Below are 26,653 nucleotides of genomic sequence, written 5' to 3'. Positions count from 1 at the left end.
ATAATATATTCTCGGTGTTCTGCATAATCAAATTGAGGGCCATGTAAATCTTCCTAGATGGATGAGGCTAATCCTTAACTATTTCATGGTCATAAACATAAAAAGGTTGACCCGTTTTCACTAAATAATGAACAATTGAACAGTCATAATTTCTATTATAATGCATCACTCATTCAAAGAATGTGAGCATTTGGACCACAATCATCATGTAAGAAAGCTGAACCAAAAGTTACAATTATATATCTTATATCAATAATGTCATAAATGTGTAAGTTTGAGACTTGAGTGTTTCCAATATCACAATTATATATCTTATATTGAAGAAAGTACCACATTTATAAAGCACTGTCTCATGTATTGGATACTATGCAACTGGTATACTAGTATTGTTTAAGAATGGTTGCAAATTGATTCTTTCCAAGATTTTATTTCTTAATTGAATTAGAGTTAGAGCCAGAGACTGCTAAATTTGAATAATTTTCTATTAGCTAAGCATAGTTTTAAAACAATCTAATGAGATGGAACTTCTTAAAAAGTGTGTGTGAATTCTATTTTTTCATGATTTTGTCAAGCAATATACCATGCCTATGAAGGTTGTGAATACATACAACATAAATGGTCTCCATACCAAGTGGAATAGGAATTTCATATTCCACCATCCCTAAATGTAGGGAATGGGAATTTCATATTCTGCTGACACGAAATTATTATGTGGTCACTTGTGCTAGATTTTTTTATAAAATTAAATTATTTAATAGATAACAAATATATAATATTCCACCTATCATTCTCGCAAAAATCATGGGTACGAAGAATACAATTAATAAAAGAAAAGTGTAATAAAATTTAATTTAACTTTATATGTGTGCGTGCGTGCATGTGTATGCATGCGGACATGCGTGCGTGTTACTTATAAAAATAACAGGGGCGCCAACTTCATACTTCGCATAGGGAACTCAAAATCTCAGGGACAAAAACCGCAAGGTTGCATAACTCAATTAAATGCACAACAACCGCAAGGTTTGCAATGCCGAGAAGCCAATATAGGTTATAGTAATAGAAACCAAATCCGGCCAATAGATTTCCAGGTGCATGATCTCCGAGGGTTGCATAACCAAAGGGGGAGATTACAACATAAAATTGAAACCTGAAATTCCAATCTAAAATTGATTACAATCAAACAGTTTTCAATTTAAATCAGACGATCCTACAATCGATCCAATAGCAGCAAGTATGGAAATCTCACATCCATTGAGCATCTGATGTCCTACCCATCTTCTAGTCCATTTCCGAATTTTTTTCTCTCATAGGTACATTGTAATTGGGAAATAAACAGCCAAGGGCCAGAACCCGAAAGCTCCTAATATTCCAATTATATATGTGAAAGATGGTAATGTCATGGTCATGCAGGTTGTGAATACAACATAGCTGGTCCTCCATAATGGACGAAATACCGGCAGTCCATACTCTGTAAAAACTTCACTACGAGACCACCTATGTGCAGCCCAATTCTTGACAAACGTGGGAAAACACCTAACACAATATAATATAAAGGTTACATTAGATTTACTACTTTTTTTTTGTTACTTTAAATTATCTAACAAGGGCTTCGTAGCGTAGTAAGATACAGTTAATACCTGGTATGCCCCAATCAAATGCACAACAACCGCGAGGTTGGCAATGTCGACAAGCCAATATAGGTGGTTATAGTAATAGGAACCAAACCCGATCAGTAGGTTTTCAGGTACATAATCTCCAAAGTTTGCATAACCTATGCTTCCACACAATAGATAAAATGTTGCAATACTCACAATGCTCACCATAATTGCCCTTTTCATTGTATTTTGCTCGGCATGAGATTTTACGGTGTCCTGTGCAACAGCGCAAACATGCATTATCCTATGAAATAATTTGTATAATTTCTGTAAGAAGATATAATGGAGAAGGAATATGCAAACTTGAATTTCAATTAGTATAATGGAGAAAGAGTATGCACAAGCTATTGCCCCTAAAGCTTATAATCTCTTCCATATTTTCTGAGTGTGAGTGATTTGGTCGGTGCTAATTCTCATTAAGCTTCCTTTAAGAGTTCCATTTTCTGCTAGGTGAAAAATTAGAGTGCGATGTTGCATGAATTTTTTTTTTTTGTGTTGTGTACCTGCTTTGGCTATGCCTAGACCAAGTCCAATTCCAAAATAAACGAGGGACATTATAGATTGATAGTTGCAATTATGGATAGCTCCGATACTTGATTTAAATTTGAGAATGAGAAAGTAACAATTCGACCAATCCAAATAATTCCACGGATATTCAGATATTGAAATAGGCCACAAACAAAATCATTAGAATCGGTCTAAACTCTAAAGATCCACTCAAGTTGCGCCATTGCCCATATCACCTGAGCCTATCACAACAGTGATATATGAGCAGTTGCTGCCCAAAATGTTCCTGCAATGCAACAATTGTTTTAGAATTCAGCAAAAAGGTGAATTTAAATAAACTTGTTTTATTCGGTCAAAATTGTTTTGGTTGAAATTAAAGAAACTTAAATGATAGATATACTAATATTCCATTTGTCCCATATTATGGAAACATTATCGCAAAAACTACGGGTATTAAGAATACAATTAATAAACAAAAAGTGTAAGAAAATTTAATTTAGCTTTATATATGTGTGCGCGAATGTGTATGCATGCGTACATGCATGCGCACATGCGTGCGTGTTACTTATAAAAATAACAGGACACCAACTTCATACTTCGTATAGGACATTCAAAACTTCAGTGACGTCCTTGTTTAGAATACAACTTCAGGTGAAATAATTATACTGTAGTTTTGATTTGGTGTGATGTTTTCAATATTAATGTAATATATTTAACTTTTCTTCCATAACATTTTATTTCACTTGAGGTTGTATTAAAACAATTAATGTGTAGTTTCTCAAAAAAATTCAGTTATTTGATAGATAGTAATACATAGTATATAATGCTTCCTTCGTCCCTTATAATAGAAACATTCTCGCAAAAACCACAAGAATTAAGAAATGTTGTTGAAGTAATAAACAAGGTTGCCCATGAAATTTAGTGCCATATATGAAGTATGAAATTAGTGCTCAATTATTTTCACAAGTAACATGTACGTGCACACATATGTTAAATTAATTTATTTATTTTTTTCGGTGCCGGGTTTTGAATCGAGTTTCTCTAGGTTGTGGAACAAGTCCTCAACCAAGTGACCTCTCGGGAGACAGACTATGTTAAATTAAATTTTACTACACGTTGTTTTGTTATTTACCCAATATAGACTTGACCGCATTAGTGTATGTGTAATTTCTTTGTCCAGTAACAAAGTTACCTCTCCTATAACAATTTCAAAGAGAAGCATGACAGAACCAATATAGAATTCCATCATATTTTAAGATATTGTTATATTTTAGACAAATTTGAAGATATTGTCACCATAATTTTGAGTTCTTTTTATATGATGATGATGATCTAAGACTTTTTTTTTGTTGAAACTATGATGCACCAAATATCATTATTTCCTTAAACTAAGCCAACCTTTTTATAAATGGGATGAGATAGACTAAGGGTTAAAGGAGTTGAGGTCCAGAGTTTAAGCTGTGACTTGTGACAAAATATAAAAAACTAACCTAAAAATGTACTAACAATTTGTTATTAAAAAATAAAAAGTCAACCTTTTCTAAATATCCTCTGCTAAGTTATCATGAGCTGACATTACTTCCATTTCTCTGATCTCTCTTTATTTTTCTCTCCTTCATCTTTCTCTCTTTTACTCTCCAACAATTAAAACAGTTATGGAATATTGGGTTATAGGTGTGGGAATAATTGTGTTGTTAATGAGTTGGTGGTGGATTGTGAAGAAAGAGAGTAATATTAAAGTGAGAAAGGGAATTAAAATACCAAAAGGGAACGCAGGTTGGCCTTTAGTTGGAGAGACTCTTGAGTTCATTGCTTCTGGCTATTCTTCTCACCCTGTCACCTTCTTTGAAAACCGCAAGTCTATGTAAGTTTTCATTTTACTATCATTTATCTATAACCCAATTATTAGGCTTATTTCATGTTTAGTCTTTGACATTTATTTTAAGTTGATTTTGGTCTCTAAAAAATTTCAATTTAGTCTCTTATGCTAGTAAAGTTGGGGTCAGTTTGTCATTTTGTTAAGTCTTAACTTAAGGTCGTGTAAAATGGAGTATGTGACAAGTGTTCCTAAACCTATATATACATAGAAGCAACATTAAATTATACAAGTTTACTATTTACCCCAAGGTTGACTTGTGGTATAGCCTTGTGACTTTGGAGTTTGTCTTTTCTCTAGATCTTAAGTTTGAATTTTCTGTGTCATATACTGGTTCAGTCTATACACAGCTTTAATTTGTTTTGATTTCAATTGGACGGTAAAATTAGTCCTCCAAATTAGTCGGTCCATAAGTCGGATACCAAGTTTCTTTCATACTGATGGAGTATTTTGTTATAAATTTATAAAAATGTGCTGCAGTTATGGGAATGTGTTTAAGTCAAATATTCTAGGAAGCAATATAATAGTGTCAACAGACTCAGAGGTGAACAAGGTAATTCTGCAGAATCAAGGGAACACATTTGTCCCTGCTTATCCAAAATCAATCAGAGAACTAATGGGAGAACACTCTATACTTGAATTGAATGGAAACATGCATAAGAAATTACATTCCCTCATTTTAGTGTTTCTTAAATCCCCACAATTTAAAGCTCAAATCACCAGAGATATTGAACAAACTGTCAAACAATGCTTAGCATCTTGGACTCACAAAACAATTTATGTTCAAGATGAAGTCAAAAAGGTCTATCTCTTTTTAATTTATCTTTTTCTCGCAATATTATTTTCTCAATAAATTAATAGTTTAAATATGTTTTTAGTCTCAAAAGTATATATTATTTTTTGCTTTTAGTCTTGTAAAATACTCTCCCGGGTCCTTTTTAAAAACAACTCACTTTTTAGATTCATTAAATAACTTATATATCTGGTCTATAATATAGATCAAATACATTAATTATCTAATGAATCTAAAATGTCAATTGTTTTTTATAAAAAAACGGAGGTCGTATAATTTTACTTGTAAATATATCACATTTTGCTTTTGGTCTTTTGTGCAGACACTAAAACAAAACAGTAAAAATTAAAGGTAAAAATGTGTATATTTACAAGAACTAAAAAACAGGTTACATGACTAAAAGCATAAATTAATGATATATTTACAGGAATTAAAATCTATTGGCTTAAATGCAGTTTTACCCCCCCTATTTTGGAAAATGCGGAATTTTACCCCCCCTATTTTAAAATGCGGAATTTTACCCCCCCTATTTTATAATTTGTTGGATTTTGCCCCCCACTAAAATTTTGCACAAAATCTGCTTCTGAGCCTTAAGTTCAAAGCTTCGCACAGAACTCAATTTAGATCAATAATTCACCAAACTGGTACCGAAACGACCGCAATCGAGTTAGTTTTCCACAGAATCAAACTCCACTAAATTTGGAGTTACAGAGAGAGATTAATTACCGTTTTAGTGAAGGTCTGTTCAAATTAATTATCGTATGAAACTACTACTAGTATTTTCGTCATTCCTCTCACCCTGTAGCTCATTTTTTAATACTATTTACATGTATGGAAATCTAACGAAATTACCCTTGTTGGCATTTCAATTTCGTCGATTTTGGAGTTACGATGGGTTCGGTAGACGATGTTGAATTTTAAGATCACAAGTAGATTTCTGCAGAATTAGTAATTGGACACACCTTCACTAAAACGGTAATTAATCTCTCTCTGTAACTCCAAATTTAGTGGGGTTTAATTCTGTGGAAAGCTAACTCGATTACGGTCATTTCGATAGCCGTTTGGTGAATTATGGATCCAAATTGAGTTGTATGCGAAGCTTTGAAGTTGTGACTCGAAAGCAGATTTTTGCAAAATTTTGGGGGACATACCTTCACTAAAATGGTAATTAATCTCTCTTTGTAACTCCAAATTCAGTGGGGTTTGATTATGTGGAAAGATAACTCGATTACGGTCATTTCGGTATCCTTTTGGTGAATTATTGATCAAAATTGAGTTGTGTGCGAAACTTTAAAGTTGTGACTCGAAAGCAGAATTTTATGGGGGGCAAAATCCAAAAAATTATAAAACAGGGGGGGGTAAAAGTCCGCGTTTTAAAACAGGGGGGGTAAAATTCCGATTTAATCAAAACAGGGGGGGCAAAACTGCATTTAAGCCAAATCTATTTCAATTTAATTTGATTAATCTTTCTTTATATATAATATCTCCTAATTTTTTTTCCTTTTTGAATTTTTTAATATATGCATATACCAGATCACATTTACTATTTTGATTAAAGTTTTGATGAGTGTTGGCCCTGGTGAAGATCTGGAGTTGTTGAGAACAGATTTTGGAGAATTCATCAAAGGCTTGATATGTTTGCCCATCAGGTTTCCAGGAACAAGGCTATACAAATCCTTGAAGGTCCCACAAATTAAATATATCTGAATATATATTATTTATGAATATTAGGATCTCTTATTTAGTAAAAATATTTTAATTTTATTTCTTAAAATTTGTGTTAATTTTACTTGTTAACAAGAAAAGAGAATCTTAAAGTGAAAAATTGTCTCGCATTTTTTAAAACAGCGGAAATGTCAAGAAAAGTGCACTTGTTAGCTTTAAATTAATTAGTTATTTTGTGATTAATTAAAGTGTGTAATTATATATATGTGAATATATTGTATAGGCAAAGGAAAGGATGATGAAGATAGTGAGGAGGATAGTGGATCAGAGAAAGAAACTAATGATGAATAATAATGCAGAAGATCAGTGTATACTAGATGCACTCTTAAGGGATAATAAGGGTGAGTTATCTAGCTCAAACCCAAGCTCAAGCCTGGCATTGGAAAGGATTTGCCAAAACATCATAGTGATGATGATTCCAGGGGAAGAGACCCTTGCTACGGCCATGACCTTGGCCCTCAAATTCCTCTCTGACACCCCTCTTGTTCTAACCAAACTTATGGTGCGTTCATTTAAAATTAGCAGTGTCATATGCTAAGCAATGAAAATTTTGAAGTTAGTAACCTTGTAAATTAAATCACAACCAAACAATAACTTCATATATGGTTTGTCTGATTATTTTCATATTAGGAGGAGCACATGGAATTGAAGAAGCTGAAGGCAGCTGGTTGCTCAAATGATTATACATGGACTGACTACATGGCACTGCCATTTACTCAAAATGTGAGTAATGTCAGCTTTCATATACATAAAAAATCAGATGTTCCTCAATAAAAATGTAATTAGCATTTTGTTCCTTTCTAAAAGGTCATCAGTGAAACTCTTAGAATGGCCCATGTAGTCAATGGCATTTGGAGAAAAGCACTCAAAGATGTAGAAATTAAAGGTGGTTTAGTTATTCACAAGGAAGAGCCATTTATCTTTGGCCTTTGATGCATAAAAATTAAATACTAATGCAGTTCAACTTTTCTGCATATGAATGCAGGGTACCTAATTCCAAAGGGCTGGTGTGTTATGGCATCTCTTACTTCTGTTCACTTGGACGCAAACAACTATGAAAACCCTTTCAAGTTTGATCCATGGAGATGGGAGGTAACTAATCTTCTAGAGCTACATGTTTATATAAGGATCTCATAATTACAGTAGCAACTACATACACAATGTTCTATGCTTGCAGAAAATTGAAGCTGTGACTAGTAACAACTGTTTTACTCCATTTGGTGGTGGACAAAGATTATGCCCTGGGTTAGACCTTTCTAGGGTAGAGCTCTCTATTTTCCTTCACCATCTTGTTACTACACACAGGTAATACAATAGCTACACTATATTAAAAAATTCATCATGTTTCATGATTTTAACATGCGATTGGTTTATACTATGCAGATGGGTCGCTGAGAGGGATGAAATAATATACTTTCCAATAGTTAAGATGAAGAAAAAGCTCCCAATTAGAGTGCAACCCATTAACGCTTGATTGGATTAGACCATCAAGGGAAATGTTGTATTGTATATAGAGGGGAAATGTATTTATTTCAACCTAGAGGGGTAACTACATGTAAACAAAACAATAAGATTACCTTCCCAGAAAATAGTGATGTGTACTATATATTGTGTTAGATCTTGCGTAACATCAATATTCAGAGAATAAAGGTGCTTATATCTCTGTCTTTGAAAACCAATTGCTAGTAGTAGATATGATTAATACTAACTCTCAAAGATCCTATGTGTACTATGCTATGTCAAATGTCAATTATGTGTACTATACTATGTCAATTAGTATAGTTATAGTACAACTCTTGTATATGTATAGCTAGGACTAAGATAGTAAAGATGCTGAAGGACATGAATTATAGAATCTGCTGCTTGTGACATGTATAAAAAGGAGACAGATGATTATGAGATAACAAGAAAGAAAAAACACTAGAACGTACCGCCTTAAATCAGAGCAAAATTATACAAATTTGTTGCACAAACCAAAGTTGTCTAGGAGGAAGCCAAGCCCTCGCTAGCCTGAGGTAGATCAGTCCCTTCCTGTATATCTGAGATTTGAATGAAAATTAAAGCTAGGCTCATTTTGGAAAGGTACTATAACACATATATTGTAATGGTTTGATAGATAACCACTATAATTTGAGGGGAAATTTTACATATGTCTAGTTGTGGACTTGTGGTTCCGTTCTATAGCCGCTACATATAAGTGTCCAGCATAAACCTGAGTAGTGATTCATGAATTGAACAACTAATAATTTCTACTTATTCATCAATGCCATGTTTTCAGATGCTCTATTCTTTTAATATTTTAAGTAAGCATATATTCTAAAGGAGCACATTACAATATACAAGAGATGCATTAAGTTACTAAACAATTTCAATATTCTTTTATATTATTATGCAAATAAAACAAATCAATTATGATCATACTTTCTCCTGTCTTTGCAGTCACTGATCAACCGTTGGATTGAACCAACGGGACCATTGTTCTCTCAGCGCTATTGAATCAATCCAACTGCCAACCTTTGGCTAATGAGCAAGACAGAATCTGATCTTAATAATATACAAAAATGTCACAAAGTGGTTGATGCTTATCACTAGTCATCAACATCATCAACCTCAAATCTATCATCTTCATTCCCAACCTCTCCATGGTGATCAAAATATACACCAACTTGATTAAACAAAGACATCAAATGCAACAATTCTTCAATCGAAAGTTTCGAAGGCCTTTTATCATCAAACCCTCCCTCCCTAAGAACTCCGATTATCTTTTCCTTAAGCGAACAAAAATCATCTTGTTGTCTAATTAAGCCAGATGCATTGTTAAGTTCCAACAGCTCAAAAACTTTCCTCTTACTCTTAAACGTAGCACCAAGCGTCTTATTCTTGTTATTAAAACAAGTCCTAGTGAAAGCCCTCCACTGATGGAGATCAACTGTAGGAATTTTAGCTTTTGGTCGAATTATAACGACGGAGGAATCCACTTTAGGTGGCGGAAGAAAATCTCTTTTGCTAACATCCATAACAAACTCCACGTCAGCTAGAAGCTTAACATTAACGGCTAAACGGTTAAACTCAGAGTCACCGGGATTAGCAAGTAATCTTCGAGCAAACTCTTTCTGAAGTAGAAGAGTAGCGCTCCGAAACGGTGTCGTACCGTATAAAAGTTTAATCAAGAGTGGTGAAGATATACTGTATGGAATGTTGGCGACTACGAGATCGAACGGTGGGAACTCTGTTCTCAATGCATCTTTTGTTATCAACTGGAAAGAAAGAAAAAAAAGGAAGGTTAAATCATGCAAAATTTGTTCATATTGAAATTGGACATTGTAATATTCATTTTAGTCCTTGTTTTGAGGAATAAATCTCAATTCAAGAGCAAATCACCAATTCACCCCCTAAAATTATAGGAGTCATACATTTACACCCCTGAAATTTGCGAATATACTAAAAAGACATTGGACAATGCGGTCGTCCTTCTGTTAAATCTTGTAAGACTAGTTTGACAAAAATTGATATAATTCTAGGAACTAATTTACTAGCAAGTGATATAATTCAAGGACTAATTTGAAAGTAAATTAGATACAAGTTAGTAAAATGACTAAATTGCTTGACATAATTCAAAAATTGGAGTCTTTTTGCCTATTAGCAAATTTCATGACGTAAATGGCTACATCTACAATTTCAAGAGCCAAAATGGTGATTTACTATATATTTTGAGGGACTAAAATCAAATAAATTTTGCAAGGGTTAAAGTGTCAAAAGCAAAAATGTTATATTTGGAAGGACTAAATAAAAAATAAAATATTTTTATAGGGACTAAAACTAAAATTTAATATATTTGCCAAAATAATATACAACGGTGGCAAGTGACACTTGTTTATTTATCTTAGACATTTCATCGAACAGGTAAACTGCAATGAAAACAAAACGAAACTTACCCTTAGCTTGTTGCGGAGGCCGCGTTTGTGAGTACGATTTTCAAGAATGTTAACCATGCGGTGGTCGATTTCAATGGCAATAACCTCATGAGAAGCTTCTAGAAGCTTGAGAGTGAGGTTTCCGGTGCCGGGACCGATCTCAAGGACCGTGTCGGTAGGGTTTATTGCTGACTTTCGAACAATAGTGTCCAGAATTCTCGGGTTAGTGAGAATGTGTTGGCCTTTGGTCTTGTGAAAATGTATACTTTCTTCGATGTCTTCATGGAGTTCGCGCAATGGTTGTAGTCTCCGAGGAATCAATGCAGTTACGCGTCTTGTGGCGCCAAGCATGGTTCAGTTTTTACCGATGTATATTTCAATATTGAAATGTATTTTTTGTTATTTTCATGTTCAAATGTGGTGATTTATCTCTTTTTCTTTTAATGGCATATCCTCTGATCGCTCGTACCTTGTAGGACTTAAATGAGTGACAAACTCTCCCTAAGAGTTTTAATATTGTTGCATGCGCAATTCAGAGATGAACCTAGAACATTTGTTAAGCTAAAAGAGACTCGCGTCATCTCATCATGTTTTTGGTTATTTAGCTCATATGTTACGAACACACTTGAGATATATCTTATTTTTAAATCAATTAAAGCGACCATAGTTTTAAAAACTGAACCGGACCGGTTGGGCCGGGAACCGGTGTAGTGAGCGGTTCGGTCAGCATGCAGAACCGGTTCTGCTTGAAACCGCTGGAAACCGGTGTGACCTGGCCGGGTTGATGGTCAGACCGCTGAACCGGAAAAACTAGTTTAAACCGGACCAGTTTTTTGGCTTTTGGAACGATTTTTTTATCTATTTCTTTATCATCAAACAAATCGTCCAAGTTCTCTGTTCTTATTCTCATGATATTTCAATTTTTCACGGAGTACAAACAATATAATATATATGTGCTATTATAGAAGCAATATTTTGGCCGTGTTTTGACAAAGAGGAAAGTAACAAGAAGAAGAGTTGGAGTTTATAAAAGAGAATAAGAAAAACTATAAGGAGGAATGTGGGAAAGAAGAAGAAGAGCAAGAAAGAGAACATGAGAAATACATGGAGGAATATGAGAAGAGAGAGTTGTTTTTGCGTTTCTTGTTTAAGAGAGGCGGTTGTACATTTCTATTGTACTATAGTGGCACAAAGACATGTACATAGATCTTTTATATTTAGGGTTGTAAAATGGACTTGGGTCATTGTAGTAGTAGATCTTTTTTCTATTAAAGTGTGGGATTAGTGTTTTTTTTGTTGATAAAAAGGCTTAGTGTTGAGTTGTGCTTTATTTTATTATTTAATTTAATATTAATTTATTAATTATCCGGTTCAATTGCGGTCCAACCGGTTGAACCGGTTAAACCTTGACCCAGAGGTCTCGTCGGTCCGGTTTTTAAAACATTGAAAGCGACAGTTATATTAATAAAACGACACTTAAAATTGGTATAAAATGTGTTCAATTTAGAGGCGCAACAAAAGTTAAGTTACAAAAATAAAAGAAACAAAAAATGGACATAACCGAACCATTACACATCTCTCGGCACTAAACAATTCAAAAGGTTGGTATACCATAAGTTAAAAACATAATCAAAATCTTTAAGTTTAGTCTTGAACTACCATCAAACATGAATTTTGATATCAGCGATCATTGATTCAGTCACAAACTCTTTATTATTAAACAAATAGTCGTTGCGAACTTTTCAAATGAACCAAGATGTAGACAACCAAATAACATGAAAACAATCTTTACTTAGGAAACACATTAAAATGAAGAGCATTCTGCACACCTAACCAGTTCAGCACACCACTCCAAATCTTATAAGCAATATCTCATATAAAAAATAGATGTGATAAAGATTTAGTTGAATCACAACCAAGAGCACAATTTTGAGCATCAACAATCACAATCCTTCTTTTAAAAAGGGTGACTCTTGTTGGAATCCTATTAGCCAAAAGCTGCCAAACAAAAACAAAAACTTTAAGAGGAACAACTTTATACCAAACCAACATCTTATTATTCATCATCGCATCTTCATCCTCCTCTCCATGGGTCAAGGTCGAGTAGGCTCTCTTAATTGAGAATTTTTTTTGAATAAGTAGTCCTCCATAACCACTTGTCAGATACATTACTCTGCAAAATAACATTCTATAAAAGAGCACAACAACCTTCCAACAATTCTTCCTCCCAAACAAAAAGAGGTCGTCACTAAACCCAACCCCCCCCCCCCCCCCCCCCCCCCCCCCCCCTCACACACGTTAATAGACTAAAATAGTTGTTTATCTCAATACAGGATGTTTGAATTGTATGAAACTAATCTCCTTCCACAAAGAAAATACATTAAGCAAATCTACTCCCCCGCAAGCATAGTTTAATTGGTAGGGATCTTGTATCTTATATGTATGATCAAAGTTCGAACTTGGAATCTCCCACTATTTCACTTCAAGAATATCTATATATAACAATTATTGGGTAGGATAAAATCTCATCAGACTCATCCTATTATTCATAGTCCACCCTTCGAATCTGCCCAACACCACTTTTTCAATTTCATTATATTTTAGTTTATTTTTCTTATCATAGTATGATAGTACTGTATATTTTTTTGTCAAGTTTTTTAATGATCGTCATTTTTTTTTAATGGTCATGTTGCCTGCCATGCCTTTTTTTTTTTAAAATGTTAGAGTTTCAAAATTAAACTCCAGGTGCATTAGTTTATTATTTGTTTCTTTGTTCCTTTTTATTAGTTTTTATTTAATTTGTTTCCTTGTTTTGGTTTTGTAACTTTCATCTTTCATTTTGTTATATTTAAATATTTATATTTATTATGTTTTATTTCGTTAACTTCATTTTTCTTTTCTTTTTTTCATTTCATTCCGTAATTTATTCTAATGTTTTGTATGATAGTGCATGATTTTTTTTATATAATTGTATATGAATATTGTTCAAAATAAAAAATTATATATTTAATAAATTGACTGTTTAAGTTTTTTACGGTAATTTGTAATAAAACCAAAATTTTTATTAAAAAAATTAAACAATAGATTATCACTTAAAAGTCCTCATTAAGTAGAAAAAACTAATAAACACCAAACAACTTTAACTTTATTTTTAAAGTTTTTTTTTTTTTACTTTAATTATAAAGTCACTTTTTAAAGCATAAAAAAGTCGGGTCAAACACACCCTAAGTACACCTTTTTCTCCAACAAAGAAAAGTAGATACACATGTTATACTATATCGTATAATATCTACCTTAACAATTCTATAAATAGGAATACCACACAACTCATGAGTGTTTTCTTCTTTCAACAAAAAAAAAAAAGTATACTATCTTTCTTAATAGGTATCTACCATGGAAGTTAAACTTTCGTCCATTATTATTACATTTTTTCTTTTCTTAATGCTACGTTTGTTAGCAAAATATTACAAACAAAAAACCTACAAATTACCACCTGGTCCAATGAAGTTACCACTTATTGGTAACCTTCATCAAATGGCAGCATTAGGATCACTTCCACATCGTGCTTTTCAACACCTTGCTAAACAATATGGACCTATTGTCCACCTAAAACTTGGTGAAATTTCAACTATAGTTATAAGCTCACCAAAATTAGCAAAAGAAATATTGAAAACGCATGATGTTATTTTTGCTAATAGGCCAAAACTTCAAACTCCTGATATTATGGCTTATGGTTCAATAGATATTGCATTTTCTCCATATGGTGATTATTGGAGACAAATGAGAAAAATATGTATGTTAGAGCTTTTAAGTAACAAAAGGGTTCAAACTTTCTCTTATATTAGAGAAGACGAGACGAGAAATTTTATAAAATCAATTCAGTCATTAGCAGGGTCTTCAGTAAATCTCACTAATAGAATTTTTTCGTTAGTGAGTTCTACGGTTTCTAGGTCGGCGTTTGGTGACAAAACTGAGGATCAAGATGAATTTGTGATTTTGATTAGAAAAGCCATTGAATCTGTTGGAGGACTTGAACCTGCTGATTTGTTTCCTTCAATGAAATCTATAATACAAGTGTTAACCGGCTCGAAATCAAGAACGGAGAAAATGCACAAAAAAAGTGACAAAATTATGGAAATTATTGTAAGGAAGCATCAAGAGAAGCAAAGAAGAGCAAAAGAAGAAAAAAATAGTGGTGATGATGAGAAGGAAGATCTTGTTGATGTGCTTTTGAGAATCAAAGAAAGTGGAAGCCTTGAAATCCCAATAACAACTAACAACATCAAAGCTGTTATTTTTGTAAGTAAATACCACTAGAAAAATTAATAAGTTTTCTTAATTTTGATGAAATTATTTAATTTTTTTCTTATAATACTATTAATTATTTATTATTTCATTGCACTTATTTCTTTTTCTGCAATAAATATTTAAGGGTATTATTGACAAAATAATAATTAATATTGCATTGAACTTTTCTATATGTCTCTGGGTCAAAAAATGAAAAATGATATATTTGTAGGCAGCAAAATAATTAATTAAGATGCTTAAAAATTATTTAGCAAAAAGTGGTATATTTTTGTTAATTTTTTTAAAATGGCACTTTTCTATATGTATTTATTTTTGATTTATTCATTCAGGATGCATTTGCTGCGGGAACTGACACAACAACATCAACAATAGTCTGGGCGATATCAGAGTTGATCAAAAATCCAAGTGTAATGAAAAAGGCTCAAGCTGAAATAAGAGAAGCATGTAAAGGAAAGGAAATAATATCTGAAAGTGATATACAAGAACTTCCTTACCTAAAATTAGTCTTAAAAGAGACGTTAAGGCTACACCCTCCTACTCCTTTATTGCTCCCTAGAGAATCCATAGAATTAATCAATATTGATGGATATGATATACCAAAAAAGACCGAAGTCATGATAAATGTATGGGCTATGGCAAGAGATCCTAACTATTGGACCGATGCTGAGATGTTTATTCCAGAGAGGTTTGAGGGTAGTTCTATTGATTACAAAGGAAATAATTTTGAGTATCTTCCTTTCGGAGCTGGAAGAAGAATATGTCCTGGCTTGGCGTTTGGTATAGCCGGAATAATGCTTCCTGTGGCTCTACTAATTTATCATTTCAATTGGGAACTTCCAAATCAGATGAAACCTAAGGATTTGGATATGACTGAACATTATGGATTGGCTATCGGAAGGAAAAGTGACTTGTGTTTGATTCCCACAGTTTATGCATGATGTTTAATTATATGATCGTATAATTGATTTACAGTGTCTATTGGTAATTAAATGACACAAAACACGGTCACGGAGGAACAAGTTTAGGGACATATGAAATGCTTCTCTTAAGGTAATGTAACATGTTTTTTGAGGTCTCTCTTTGTAATTTGATATTTGTCTGACATTTTCATTGTGCATACCTTGTACTAATTATGGGGAGTGTGTAACGCCCCATAAATTAGAATTCATTTTATTTAATTATTTAGTTGTTGTGATGTTGATTGACGATATTTATTTAATTATTTGGGGTGACGAATAAATTATTTAATTATTTTGTGTGGTGAATAATTAAGTAATTGATAAATAAAAAAATAATGATGTTGCTAAATAAAAATTAAAAGAAAAAAAAGAAGTAGAAAACTATATATTGAGGTGTTGAAAGCATATGGGGGGTGGAGATGGAAAAATAGTAGAGATGAGAATAATGGAGAATAAATATAATTTTAATTCTCATTAAACCAATTTATTTGCAATAATAATGTCATTGTCCTTGGGCATTAATCTATAGGTGAAGGTTAGGAAATAGGAATAGTCAACATTCTGATAAAAATAAAAATAAAATAAAATTAAGAGTGCAAGTGTGAGAAAGGGAGAATGCACGTGGGAGAGAAGAGAATGAAGGAAAAGAAGGAACTCGATCTCAAACCTTAGGGAAATCACTGCAAAAACAAGTAAGGGAGCTTTATACTCGTGTAGGGATGACAACGGGCGCCCATGGGTGCAAGTTTGACACTTACCAAACCCACACCCGAAATCATCACCTAAACCCAAACCCAAACCCAAAGGTTGTTCGGGTGGCAAAACAACACCCACGCCCACACCCATTGGGTTCGGGTTTTTCCACCCAAACCCAAACCCGCAGCACATTTGAAAATAATTTGCAAATTTAAGAAATTAAATTCCAACATAGACTTTGAATTAAATTACAACTAAAATTAAGGTCTTCCAAGGAAATTCAAACATAGACTTTCAAGAAATTACAACATAGACTTTCAAGAAATTAAATTACAACTAAAATTTAAGGTATTCCAAGGAAATTGAGGAAGACTACGAGGGTAATTAGGTAATTATAAAATATTTCGGGTGGGTGTATGGGTTTCGGGTGTGGGTTTGACTGATACCAAACCCACACCCATATTATCGGGTGTCACCCGAACCCAAACTCAAACCCAGTCAAATCGGGTTTCGCCCGTTGACTTGAGTTTGGGTTCGGGTGGGTCTCTCGGGTTTGGGTTCTTTTGTCATCCCTATACTCTTGAAAACTCTGAATTCAATAGGCATACTTTGTATTGATTATGTATGTGCTTAAGTTGTTGTTCTTATACTTCCTCCTACCATTATGTGATGTTGTTGTTGTTGTTGTTGTTTCAATACTTATTCTTAATTTCGATTTCATAATTTGCTATGATAATGTTTTTATGTTTTTGTTGTTGCTGCAATTCGTGTTCCGATGTTGAGTAAAATAAAACCATGGATTGGTGTTGTTCTTGAGAAATTCAAATAATGAGGTTTTTGGGATTTTGAGGATAATTCTAAAGAAACATTTTATAACGTATTGAGCATCCAATACGATTCTAAAGCGATTCTAGGATTTTTCTAAGTCGAGAGAATGTCAAAACCGAAGCTTTTGAACAACCATCAATGGAGTTTTTGTGTAAAAATTCGTGTGAAGCTTTTGTTATGTAAAACATTTGATTCGAGTGCTTTTCTAAAAATAAATACCGGTTATCTTTCTAAAATTGAATGGGAATCAAAACGGTATAAAGAATGTTGTTTTTCGTTGAAAAATGAGAGAGAACGAGTCGGGTCGAGGAACCGGGTCGAGCAACCCATTTTGCCGTGAACTGGGTGAAGAAGACGATGAACAGTGCGCGAGTGACCTCGCCCACTCGCAGCACCGGCGCGTGAGGGCGCGTGGGAGCTCAGGAGAGTTCGAAATATTTTTATTCTTTTTCCATAAAATAGCAAATAATTTTCTTGAAATTTTGGTACCTCTTTGGTAATTTTTGGACACTCGTAGCTATTTTTAATTAATTATTTGGAGTAAAAAGATGATTAAAAATATTATAATCTTGTGAAAATTTCCCAAAATTTTATGAAGGGTATATTTTGAATATTTTGGAACCCTCTGGTATACCTCACTTTCCCTGGTTTTATATGCTATTAAGATTTGAATTTATTTCTTAATTTTTATTAATTAAATTGACTTAAAATTCATACGTTTTGTCGGTAAACTAAATCAAGATGATTTGAGTTATGAGTACTGTTAAAAAGGAGTAATAGGTTGTTGTTTTGGAGAGGAGTGAATGATTAATTGAGTTATGAAGTTTTAGTTGGTGTTGTAATCGAAGTTTCTAATAATTGCTGTGTATCGGTGTTGTTTTAAGTCGTTGCTCGTTGATAGTAATTGTGTAGTTTGAATTGTCGTTTCGTTGAATAATGATGTTGAGTTACGTGGTTATAAAGATGTTGAATTATCTATTTTAATGATGTTGGAGTTGTGTCGAAATTATGATGTTGTAATTGTTATTGTTGTATTTGCTTATGGACACTGGTTATTGATGTTGTTATAATGATGATGAAGTTGTCTATCGAAGTTGTTAAATGATGTTGCCTATTGACGTTGCTTATTATAACATGACATGCATTCATTCATATGTTTAATGACGTTGCTTATTGAAGTTGTATAAATAATGTTGAAAATGATGTTGCCTAATGAAGTTGAAAATGACGTTGCTTATAATGATGTTGATCCTCTATGATGTAAAACTAGAAATGACTTTGCTATTGGTACCACATGCATGTAGCGAGTCTAGGCGCATTGCATGCATTTTAATTATATTTATTTATTTAAATGTTGTTATTTCTCTTTAGTTAATTAACGATTGATGATTGTGGTTGACTGACGAATGTGCGTGGCCATCCGCTTAGGTGGTCTTGTTGTTGTTGTTTATGATGTTGTTAGTATTGCGTTGTTTTAATTCAGTTACTTTCTTGATGTATTTTGACTCACCTTTACATTCCCCCTTCTGGTTTGGCCCTACGGTGTGCAACCGTAGATTTTCAGGTAGGATATGAATCATAGATGGTGTGTTTGGATCGCTGTTGCTTTGCTATTTATTTGGAGTCGCTCTGTTAGGATGTTGTTGGGAGAAACTTTTATTTAATTATGTTGTTACATTTTTATAACATAACAAATTCTGGCTGGAGTATTACTTCCCCTATATTCATGCATGCCAAGAATAGTATTGAAATCTCCAATAAAGCAACGAGGAAGATCACCATTTGATTGCTCCGCATTAAGAGCAGCCCATAGATCTCTTCTCTTTTGATAATCAGTTGAAGCATAAATAGCACTAAAAACCATGTTTTGCTCAGAAATTTTGATAATAAATGAAACATGTTGATTTGAAGTGTGCAAGACAGTAGGATTGATATCACTGGAACAAAAGCACCAAAGATTGGGATCATTAGTTTCTCTATCATTAACGGCAAAAAATTTCATATTAACAGAATTAAGTAAACTCTTAGGAAATTTATGAAAATATATCCAAGGTTCAGCAATAAAGAAAAAACTAGGTTTGTGTAGAGTACATAACCTTTTAAATGCCAATTTAGACGAAGGGTTGGCAATTCCCCTTATGTTCCAATAGATGCAATTCATTTGGCAAGATTTCGGGATCCTGCCCTAGTGAGGGTAACACGCGCCCTGGCTTGTTGCTCTTGCCTTTTGTTTGTCTTTTTCTGCGACTTAGTGAGAACAATCTCGAAAGGTTGATCATCTGTGTTGTCTAGAGCTAATTCTCCTTCCTGATTATTCCTCTGTTCCTCCGCCATATCCGCCAGATTGGATTTTAAGATTTGCACATCCTGATGAACCACCTTGGGTATATTTGGATTATCATCATTGACATTGAAATCATGCTCTATTGTCTCTATCGCCTCATCAGTAATCTTGTCACTGATGGGGGTGTCCGGCACAAATTCAGGCACTTCCTGAGTTATTTGAAGATTCTCATTACCATTCACAAGCTCCTGGTCTTCATTTCCAGACTGGCTAATGTGATTAACATTCACAACATCCTCTTTATTAGGTTCATTTGCATCGGGTTGCGCTTCACTCCCACTTGCAGTTTCATTATTAACAGGTTGTTGCCTAGGTTGATTCTGACAATTATCACGCACCTGTATGAATTCTTTCCGCGATTTAGAAACCTTTTTACCCATGTCACGAGCTTCAGTTTCAACAGTTTTATTCCGTTTGCAATTAGCATTATTATGACCAATATGTTTACAATAGTCACAGAAATCCGAGAGATTTTCATATTCTATCTCAACGAAGAATGCAAATCCCTTACGTTCTACTAATACTTGATATCTGAGCTGAACGCTTAAATCTACATCAACAAGAATACGTGCATAGTGCCCAAAAGACCGCTCAAAAGCGGATTTACTAGTGTTAGCATCTACACAAATTGGAGTTCCAATACTACTAGCTATAGCAAAGATGATGTTCTTCCTCCAATATTCTTGTGCAAGACCAGAGATACGAATCCAAACCTGAGCAGTAGTGTGATGTTGAGCATTTGGGTTGAAATCATTTGTCCAGGTAAAAAGTTTAAGATATCCTGGATTTAGAGACCAAGATGCCACCGAGCGAACCCTTCTCACGTCCTCCACCGAAGAGAAATAAAATTCATAGAAACTTTTGCCAAGAGAAACCATTCCCCAGCGACCCAATGAATTCCACAAGGTAGCAAGCTTCGCACGTAACTCATCAATTTTCAAAGGGGTCGATCCCTTCGGCCAAATAATTCTTCCATGAAGATTATTTTTGCATCCATCCATACCAGCTAAATATTCATTTTCAGGAATCATAATTGCAATTTCTTGGCCTTTCACACAAGGTTGCGGGAATTGACTTACCGGAATGTCGCAGACATTTGCTAGAGCATCCGCAAACGTTTTTTGCTGTTTCACATTGTCGACACTAGACATCGACTTATGGGGTTGTGCCGTTGTTGCTGCAAGACATGGCCAAGGGATGATTACATCACCGTTCATGGTGTCGAACACGAATAAACAGCTTTCACAAACAATTCGTCCGGTCGGGATGTTGCTTTCACTGAGAAAATCAATCCCTCCCGAGGCAAGGGTTGTTCTATCGGCGGTGGCGAATACGGCGGTGCTCTGAATCCCAAAATCAATTCCAGATTGGGTGGGAGAAAGAGAACCTTGGGAGAAAGATTGTTATGAAGATTTTCAGGATTGAACCAATTCTCATAATCTTATTCATCTGCCTACTAAAGGGGCACGCTTCACTTGGGCAAATGGTAGAAGAGGTAGGGGCTATACCGAAAAACGGTTGGACAAGTCAGTTTGTAATACTTTATTTATTGATGCTTGGTCCTCGACTAGTTGCAATACGCTCATTAAAAGTGAGTCGGACCATTATCCCATTATGCTACATCTTCACAACAACAATAATGTGAGACATGCTTCTCCATTCAAATTCCTTCGTATGTGGTCTAAACATGATGACTGTGTCAATGTCGTTAAGCAGGTTTGGAATTCTTCTATCTATGGTTGCCCTATGTTTATTTTATCTCAAAAATTAAAAACTCTTAAGTCTCACCTTAAGAATTGGAATAATAATGTGTTTGGTAATGTGCATTTAAAAGTTGAAGAAACTGCTACTCATTTGGATTTAATTCAGCAACATATTGATGCTATTGGTTATAATGATATTCTGATGGAGCAGGAAAGAGTTGCTAAGTTGGAGTATGCTAAGGCTCTTCACTTTGAAGAAGACTTCTGGCATGAAAAAGCGAGAATTAAGTGGCATACTGACGGTGATCGTAATACTCAGTATTTCCATCAGTTAGCCAAAGTTCGATATGCAACTAAGCTTATTTCTTCTCTCCGTAATGGTGATGATTTGATAACTAATGCAAGTGATATTGAGAGTCATGTTGTAAACTATTTTAAAGATATTTTTAGCTCTCCTAACATGTGTCTTGATAATGGTATTATTGATCAAGTTATCCCTAACCTTATTACAGATGATCAAAATATTTCTCTTACTTGTCTTCCTAGTATGCAGGAGGTTCACGATGCTGTTTTTTCTATGAATAAAGACGGGGCTCCGGGTCCAGATGGTTTCGGAGCTATTTTTTATCAAACTTATTGGGACATAATTGCGAATTATGTGTACAAGGCCGTGTTGCAATTTTTTTCTAATGGTTGGATTCTTCCTAACTATAACTCTAATAATGTGGTTCTTATTCCTAAGTCTCATGAAGCAGATGCTATTAATCAATTTAGGCCTATTGCTCTTGTTAACTTCAAGTTCAAGATTATTTCAAAAATATTGGCAGGTCGACTTGCTATGGTTGCTCCTACCATCATTTCTTCCAATCAAAGAGGCTTCATTCCAGGGAGACAAATTTCTGATTGCATTTGTTTAACATCTGAGGCTATTAACATGTTAAATAACAAAACTTTTGGTGGTAATCTTGCCATGAAGATTGATATTAGGAAGGCCTTTGACACTTTAGACTGGGACTTTCTCCTAAAAGTGCTTCACACTTTTGGTTTTAGTCCTGTGTTTTGTAATTGGATCAAAGTGATTCTTCATTCAGCATGTCTGTCTATTGTTATCAACGGCCGGCCGTCTGGTTACTTTACTTGCAGAAGAGGAGTTCGTCAAGGGGATCCATTATCTCCTATTCTTTTTTGTTTAGCAGAGGAAGTTTTAAGCAGAAGCATTACAAAGCTTGTTGAAGATGGATCTCTTCAGCTTATTCCTGGAACTCGGGGTAATTCTGTTCCCTCTCATATTCTTTATGCTGACGATGTTATGATTTTTTGCAGGGCAACTCTAGCTAATATTAATATTCTTAAGGGACTTTTTCAACGTTATGGAGAAGCTTCTGGACAAATCATTAACCCATCTAAGTCCACTTTCTATGTTGGATCTATTTCTGCTACCAGAACTAATAGAATTGCTGATATGTTGGGTTTCTCTATTGGAACTTTGCCTTTTATTTATCTTGGTGTGCCTATTTTTAAAGGGAAGCCAAAAGCTTGCCATCTTCAACCGATTGCGGATAGAATTAAAGCTAAATTAGCTGCTTGGAAAGCCTCTCTTTTATCCATTGCAGGCAGAGTTCAGATTGTTAAGAGTATTATCCATGGAATGTTGATCTATAGTTTCATGATATATGCTTGGCCTATTAGTCTGTTGAAAGATGTTGACAGGTGGATTAGAAATTTCATTTGGAGTGGTAATGTTGATCAGCGTAAATTAGTTACTGTCGCTTGGGATAAAGTTTGCACTCCCACCAATGAAGGAGGTCTTAGTCTTCGTTCTTTAAGACATATTAATGAAGCTGCGAATCTTAAACTGTGCTGGGAGCTATTTACATCATCTAATCATTGGGCGTCCCTTCTCAGAGCTAGGGTGATGCGTAGTTATGGTATTATTGATTATCATATTTCTTCTTCTATTTGGTCAGGTATCAAGCATCATATACCTAGTGTTACTGATAATACTTGTTGGCAACTTGGTAAGGGTGACCAGATTAATTTCTGGACAGATTCTTGGGTGGGTGACCCTTTGGTGGACCTTTTGGATATCCCTCGCCATTCTCATGCTCTATTACAGGCTAAGGTGGCAAACTTTATTGCTAATGATCATTGGCTTATTCCTCACTCTATTACTTCGAGCTATCCTAATTTGGTGCTGTTATTAAATTCTGTCACTATTCCTATTAGTAAAACTAATGATGAGTTAAGATGGATTCATTCTGATAGCGGGGTCCTTTCATTTAAAGATGCTTACTTGTTTCACAGACCTATAGGGCAACATATTCCTTGGGCTAAAATTATTTTGTGTGAGGATATTCCTCCCTCTAAATCTTGTTTGATGTGGAGAATCATGCATAATAGATTACCTACAGATGATCTTCTCTCTCGTAGAGGTTGTTATATTGTCTCCAAATGCGATCTTTGTGGGGAGTCTGCTGAAACCATACATCATATTTTTTGTGATTGTTGTTTTTCTAAGGATATTTGGCATTGGTTTGCCTCTGTTCTTTCCTTGCACGTTGACACAAGCACTGTTAGTTCTATTTTTGATATTTGTAACAAAAATTGGAACTCTCAATGTAAAACTGTTGTTATTTCTGCAGTTGTTAATATTTTTAATACTATATGGTGGTGCAGGAACCAACATAGATTTGAGGGAAAATCTATTCATTGGAGATCTGCGGTCAACTCAATTATCTCCAATGTTTCTTTATCTGGGAATTTATCTAAAAAAGCTTCTTTCATTTACATGCAGGAATTCATCATTTTGAAAGCTTTTAATGTCAATGTCCATCACCCCAAAGCACCTGTCATCAAAGAAGTATTGTGGCAACCTCCGCTTTATAATTGGGTTAAATGCAACACAGATGGTTCAGCGTTGGGTAGCCCCGGTCTTGCTTCTTGTGGGGGTATTTTTAGAGACTATACTGCTACTTTTCTAGGGGGGTTTTCTATTAATATTGGAAACTCTTACGCCCTTCATGCTGAACTTATAGGTGTTATGAATGCTATTGAGATCGCTCATTCAAAAGGGTGGAACAAACTTTGGATTGAATCAGATTCACAATTGGTTAATTTAGCTTTTAAGTCCGCCCACATTGTCCCTTGGAAGCTTCGTAATAGATGGTTCAATTGCTTGACGTTGACTAAAACCATGCATTTTAGAGCGACTCACATTTATCGTGAAGGGAACTGTTGTGCAGATCGAATGGCTGCTTTAGGCATTAATGTTAATGGTTTTTACTGGTGGGGCAATGTTCCGCCGAGTGTTCAAGGAGATTATATTAGTAATTTAATGGGTCTTCCGTCTTTTAGATTTCATTAAATCCACTGCACTCTTTTTCCCTATCCTTGGTTTTATCCCTTGGGGTTTTCCAGGAAAGGTTTTTAATGAGGTAGTGGTAGGTTCCTTGTATTATTGTTTCCTTGGGTTTTGGTCTAGTCCCCCCAAGTTTGTCTCATTTTTCTTTCTTTTTAATAAATTTATTAGGGTGCTGCAAATGATAGGTGATGATTATGAGGTGCCAACATAGTTGGGATGTCATAATTATCATGTGATGCCTATGCACGCTAATGTTTTATAAAAAAAAAAAATTTATAACAATTGAACTATGTCACTTGATTCAATATTTTTAATTCGGACTTTGAAACCTATATTATTGGTTTAATTTTTATTCTCCGCTGCATAATTTCTAATCATTTGAGGACATAGTTACGTTGAGTAAGTGTGACATCCTTATTAAATAAATGAAATTAACTTTTTCACGAATAAAATAAAGGGGTAAATTAAGGGTGTTACAAAGTGGTATCAGAGCAGGTCGGTCCAGTCAGACCAAGATGACGATCTTTTATTTTGCAGGTGACATCTGTGTAAACACTGTCGATGTTTCGTACCTTTGCAAGCGAATGAAAGAGTTGGAGGTTAGTATAGGAAGTCTGACCTCTCAGCAGAGGGCTGCGTATGAGTTTAAAATAAGTGGGGGAGACAACCAATTATTTTGGATAAAACTGTTGTTTCCCGAATCTGGAGCGAATGCAAGATTGGAGATGACGTCTACTCGATAAGTGGAAAAGTTAAGGAAGGAGAACGCTCAGATGTTTACGACGTTCACTACAATGGAAGTGGAAGGAGGAGTTGTAATCATCGACTTACCAAAGATGTGGAATTTCTTAAACGATATCAGCGATGTAACAAATGAGAAGCAAAGTTTACCAATGATCTACCTGATATTCGACTAGTATCGGTGGTGCCCTAAAGAATGTTGCGGCAGAGTTGAGATAATTGAAGAAGCAGTTATAAGAGCTGTTGGAGAAGAAGTTCGTTTGACCAAACGTATCATCGTGCAGAGCTTCAATGTTGTTGGTGAAGGAGAAAGATGGGAATAAGAGACTCTGTGTTGACTATCGTCAGTTGAATAAGGTTGTCACCGAGGACAAATATTCCCTTGCATGAATTGATGATCTGATGGACCAATTAGTTGGAGCATGTGGAAATTACTTAAGATTGTGATATCCTCATAACAGAGAGGCGTAGCAGAAGCGTGATAGAATAACAGTAAACTTGTCTAGAAAGTGTGCAGTGTTGCAGTGGGAAGCCCCTAAGTCATTAAACGATATGTGAAGCTTGTTGGGATTGGCTAGTTACTATCGGAGATTCTTTGGAGTTTCTTTCGAGGATAGCTTTACCCCTGACGCAGTTTACCCGGATATGACGAGCCTTCATTCGTTAAAGGACGTGTGAGGAAAGTTCCATGAGTGGGAGCAAAGATTGACATAAGCGCCAATGTTAATTTTACCTGACGCGAATGAATCATTGAAGTGTATTGCGATGCATCAAAGATGATCTTAGGAGGAGTTCTGATGCATAAGGGTTAAGTAGTTGCACATGCTTGAGGCAGTTGAAAATCAACGAGCAGAACTACCCGACTAACGAATTAGAGTTGGTAGCCGTAGCGTTTGAGTTGAAAGTTCGGAGACGTTATCTGTATGGCTCAAGTTTGAAGTCTTCAGCGACCACAAAAGTTTGGAGTGCTCATTTGATTAGAAGGAGTTGAATATGAAGCAGGAGAGGTGGTTAGAATTTCTAAAGGGTTATGATTTCGAGTTGAACTACCACCCTGGTGAAGCAAATGTAGTGGCAGACACGTTGAGTAGGAAGACGTATGTTAGCACTCGTGGCAAGAGAGATAAGACTGATCGAGGAATTTTAGAGACCTTAGCCTAGTACTGTACGAAAGCCTAGGAGTGTGAAACTAGGAATGTGGGGGTTAACCAGTGCTATGTTGGAAGAAACCAGAGAAGGTCAG

The 26,653-nt window shown here is 34.8% G+C and overlaps 6 protein-coding genes across 7 annotated transcripts; 3 read left to right on the top strand and 3 right to left on the bottom strand.

The window, feature by feature from the left end:
- Positions 1 to 936: 936 nt before the first annotated feature.
- Positions 937 to 1,895, bottom strand: LOC123904199 (amino acid permease 8-like). The gene is made up of 4 exons (XM_045953888.1): positions 1,603 to 1,895; positions 1,455 to 1,533; positions 1,272 to 1,360; positions 937 to 1,147 (listed from the first exon to the last, which is right to left on the bottom strand). Exons 1-4 carry the CDS (start codon positions 1,893 to 1,895, stop codon positions 937 to 939), a joined length of 672 nt encoding a protein of 223 aa, XP_045809844.1.
- Positions 1,014 to 10,871, bottom strand: LOC123910390 (ribosomal RNA small subunit methyltransferase, mitochondrial). Of its 2 annotated transcripts, XM_045961488.1 has the most exons (6): positions 10,492 to 10,844; positions 8,704 to 9,813; positions 8,488 to 8,595; positions 2,159 to 2,448; positions 1,638 to 1,871; positions 1,015 to 1,533 (listed from the first exon to the last, which is right to left on the bottom strand). In XM_045961488.1, exons 1-2 carry the CDS (start codon positions 10,819 to 10,821, stop codon positions 9,145 to 9,147), a joined length of 999 nt encoding a protein of 332 aa, XP_045817444.1. In that variant the 5' UTR covers positions 10,822 to 10,844; the 3' UTR covers positions 1,015 to 1,533; positions 1,638 to 1,871; positions 2,159 to 2,448; positions 8,488 to 8,595; positions 8,704 to 9,144. The 2 variants fall into 2 exon arrangements, with proteins under 2 accessions (XP_045817443.1, XP_045817444.1); XM_045961487.1 differs by having other exon boundaries at positions 1,014 to 1,533; positions 8,488 to 9,813; positions 10,492 to 10,871.
- On the top strand, positions 3,714 to 8,280 carry LOC123910389 (3-epi-6-deoxocathasterone 23-monooxygenase CYP90C1-like). Its single transcript, XM_045961486.1, has 9 exons — positions 3,714 to 4,026; positions 4,519 to 4,840; positions 6,365 to 6,514; positions 6,780 to 7,058; positions 7,187 to 7,279; positions 7,364 to 7,442; positions 7,542 to 7,648; positions 7,734 to 7,861; positions 7,940 to 8,280. Exons 1-9 carry the CDS (start codon positions 3,818 to 3,820, stop codon positions 8,028 to 8,030), a joined length of 1,458 nt encoding a protein of 485 aa, XP_045817442.1. The 5' UTR covers positions 3,714 to 3,817; the 3' UTR covers positions 8,031 to 8,280.
- A 2,929-nt stretch (positions 10,872 to 13,800) lies between the features above and the next one.
- LOC123910388 (cytochrome P450 71D8-like) lies at positions 13,801 to 15,762 on the top strand. The gene is made up of 2 exons (XM_045961485.1): positions 13,801 to 14,769; positions 15,108 to 15,762. The coding sequence occupies exons 1-2, from the start codon at positions 13,864 to 13,866 to the stop codon at positions 15,714 to 15,716; spliced, it is 1,515 nt and encodes a 504-aa protein (XP_045817441.1). The 5' UTR covers positions 13,801 to 13,863; the 3' UTR covers positions 15,717 to 15,762.
- A 3,656-nt stretch (positions 15,763 to 19,418) lies between these two features.
- On the bottom strand, positions 19,419 to 20,822 carry LOC123904198. The gene has a single exon (XM_045953887.1). It carries the CDS (start codon positions 20,820 to 20,822, stop codon positions 19,419 to 19,421), a length of 1,404 nt encoding a protein of 467 aa, XP_045809843.1.
- A 362-nt stretch (positions 20,823 to 21,184) lies between these two features.
- LOC123904197 lies at positions 21,185 to 25,733 on the top strand. The gene is made up of 5 exons (XM_045953886.1): positions 21,185 to 21,730; positions 21,836 to 22,631; positions 22,731 to 24,634; positions 25,207 to 25,268; positions 25,587 to 25,733. Exons 1-5 carry the CDS (start codon positions 21,220 to 21,222, stop codon positions 25,731 to 25,733), a joined length of 3,420 nt encoding a protein of 1,139 aa, XP_045809842.1. The 5' UTR covers positions 21,185 to 21,219.
- The last annotated feature ends 920 nt before the right edge of the window (positions 25,734 to 26,653 follow it).

This window comes from Trifolium pratense, linkage group LG2 (genome assembly GCF_020283565.1).
Source record: "Trifolium pratense cultivar HEN17-A07 linkage group LG2, ARS_RC_1.1, whole genome shotgun sequence".
In the NCBI taxonomy this organism is placed as follows: Eukaryota; Viridiplantae; Streptophyta; class Magnoliopsida; order Fabales; family Fabaceae; genus Trifolium; species Trifolium pratense.
The sequence above is the reverse complement of the archived record's forward strand: the minus strand, read 5'-3'. Positions and strand labels throughout refer to the sequence as shown.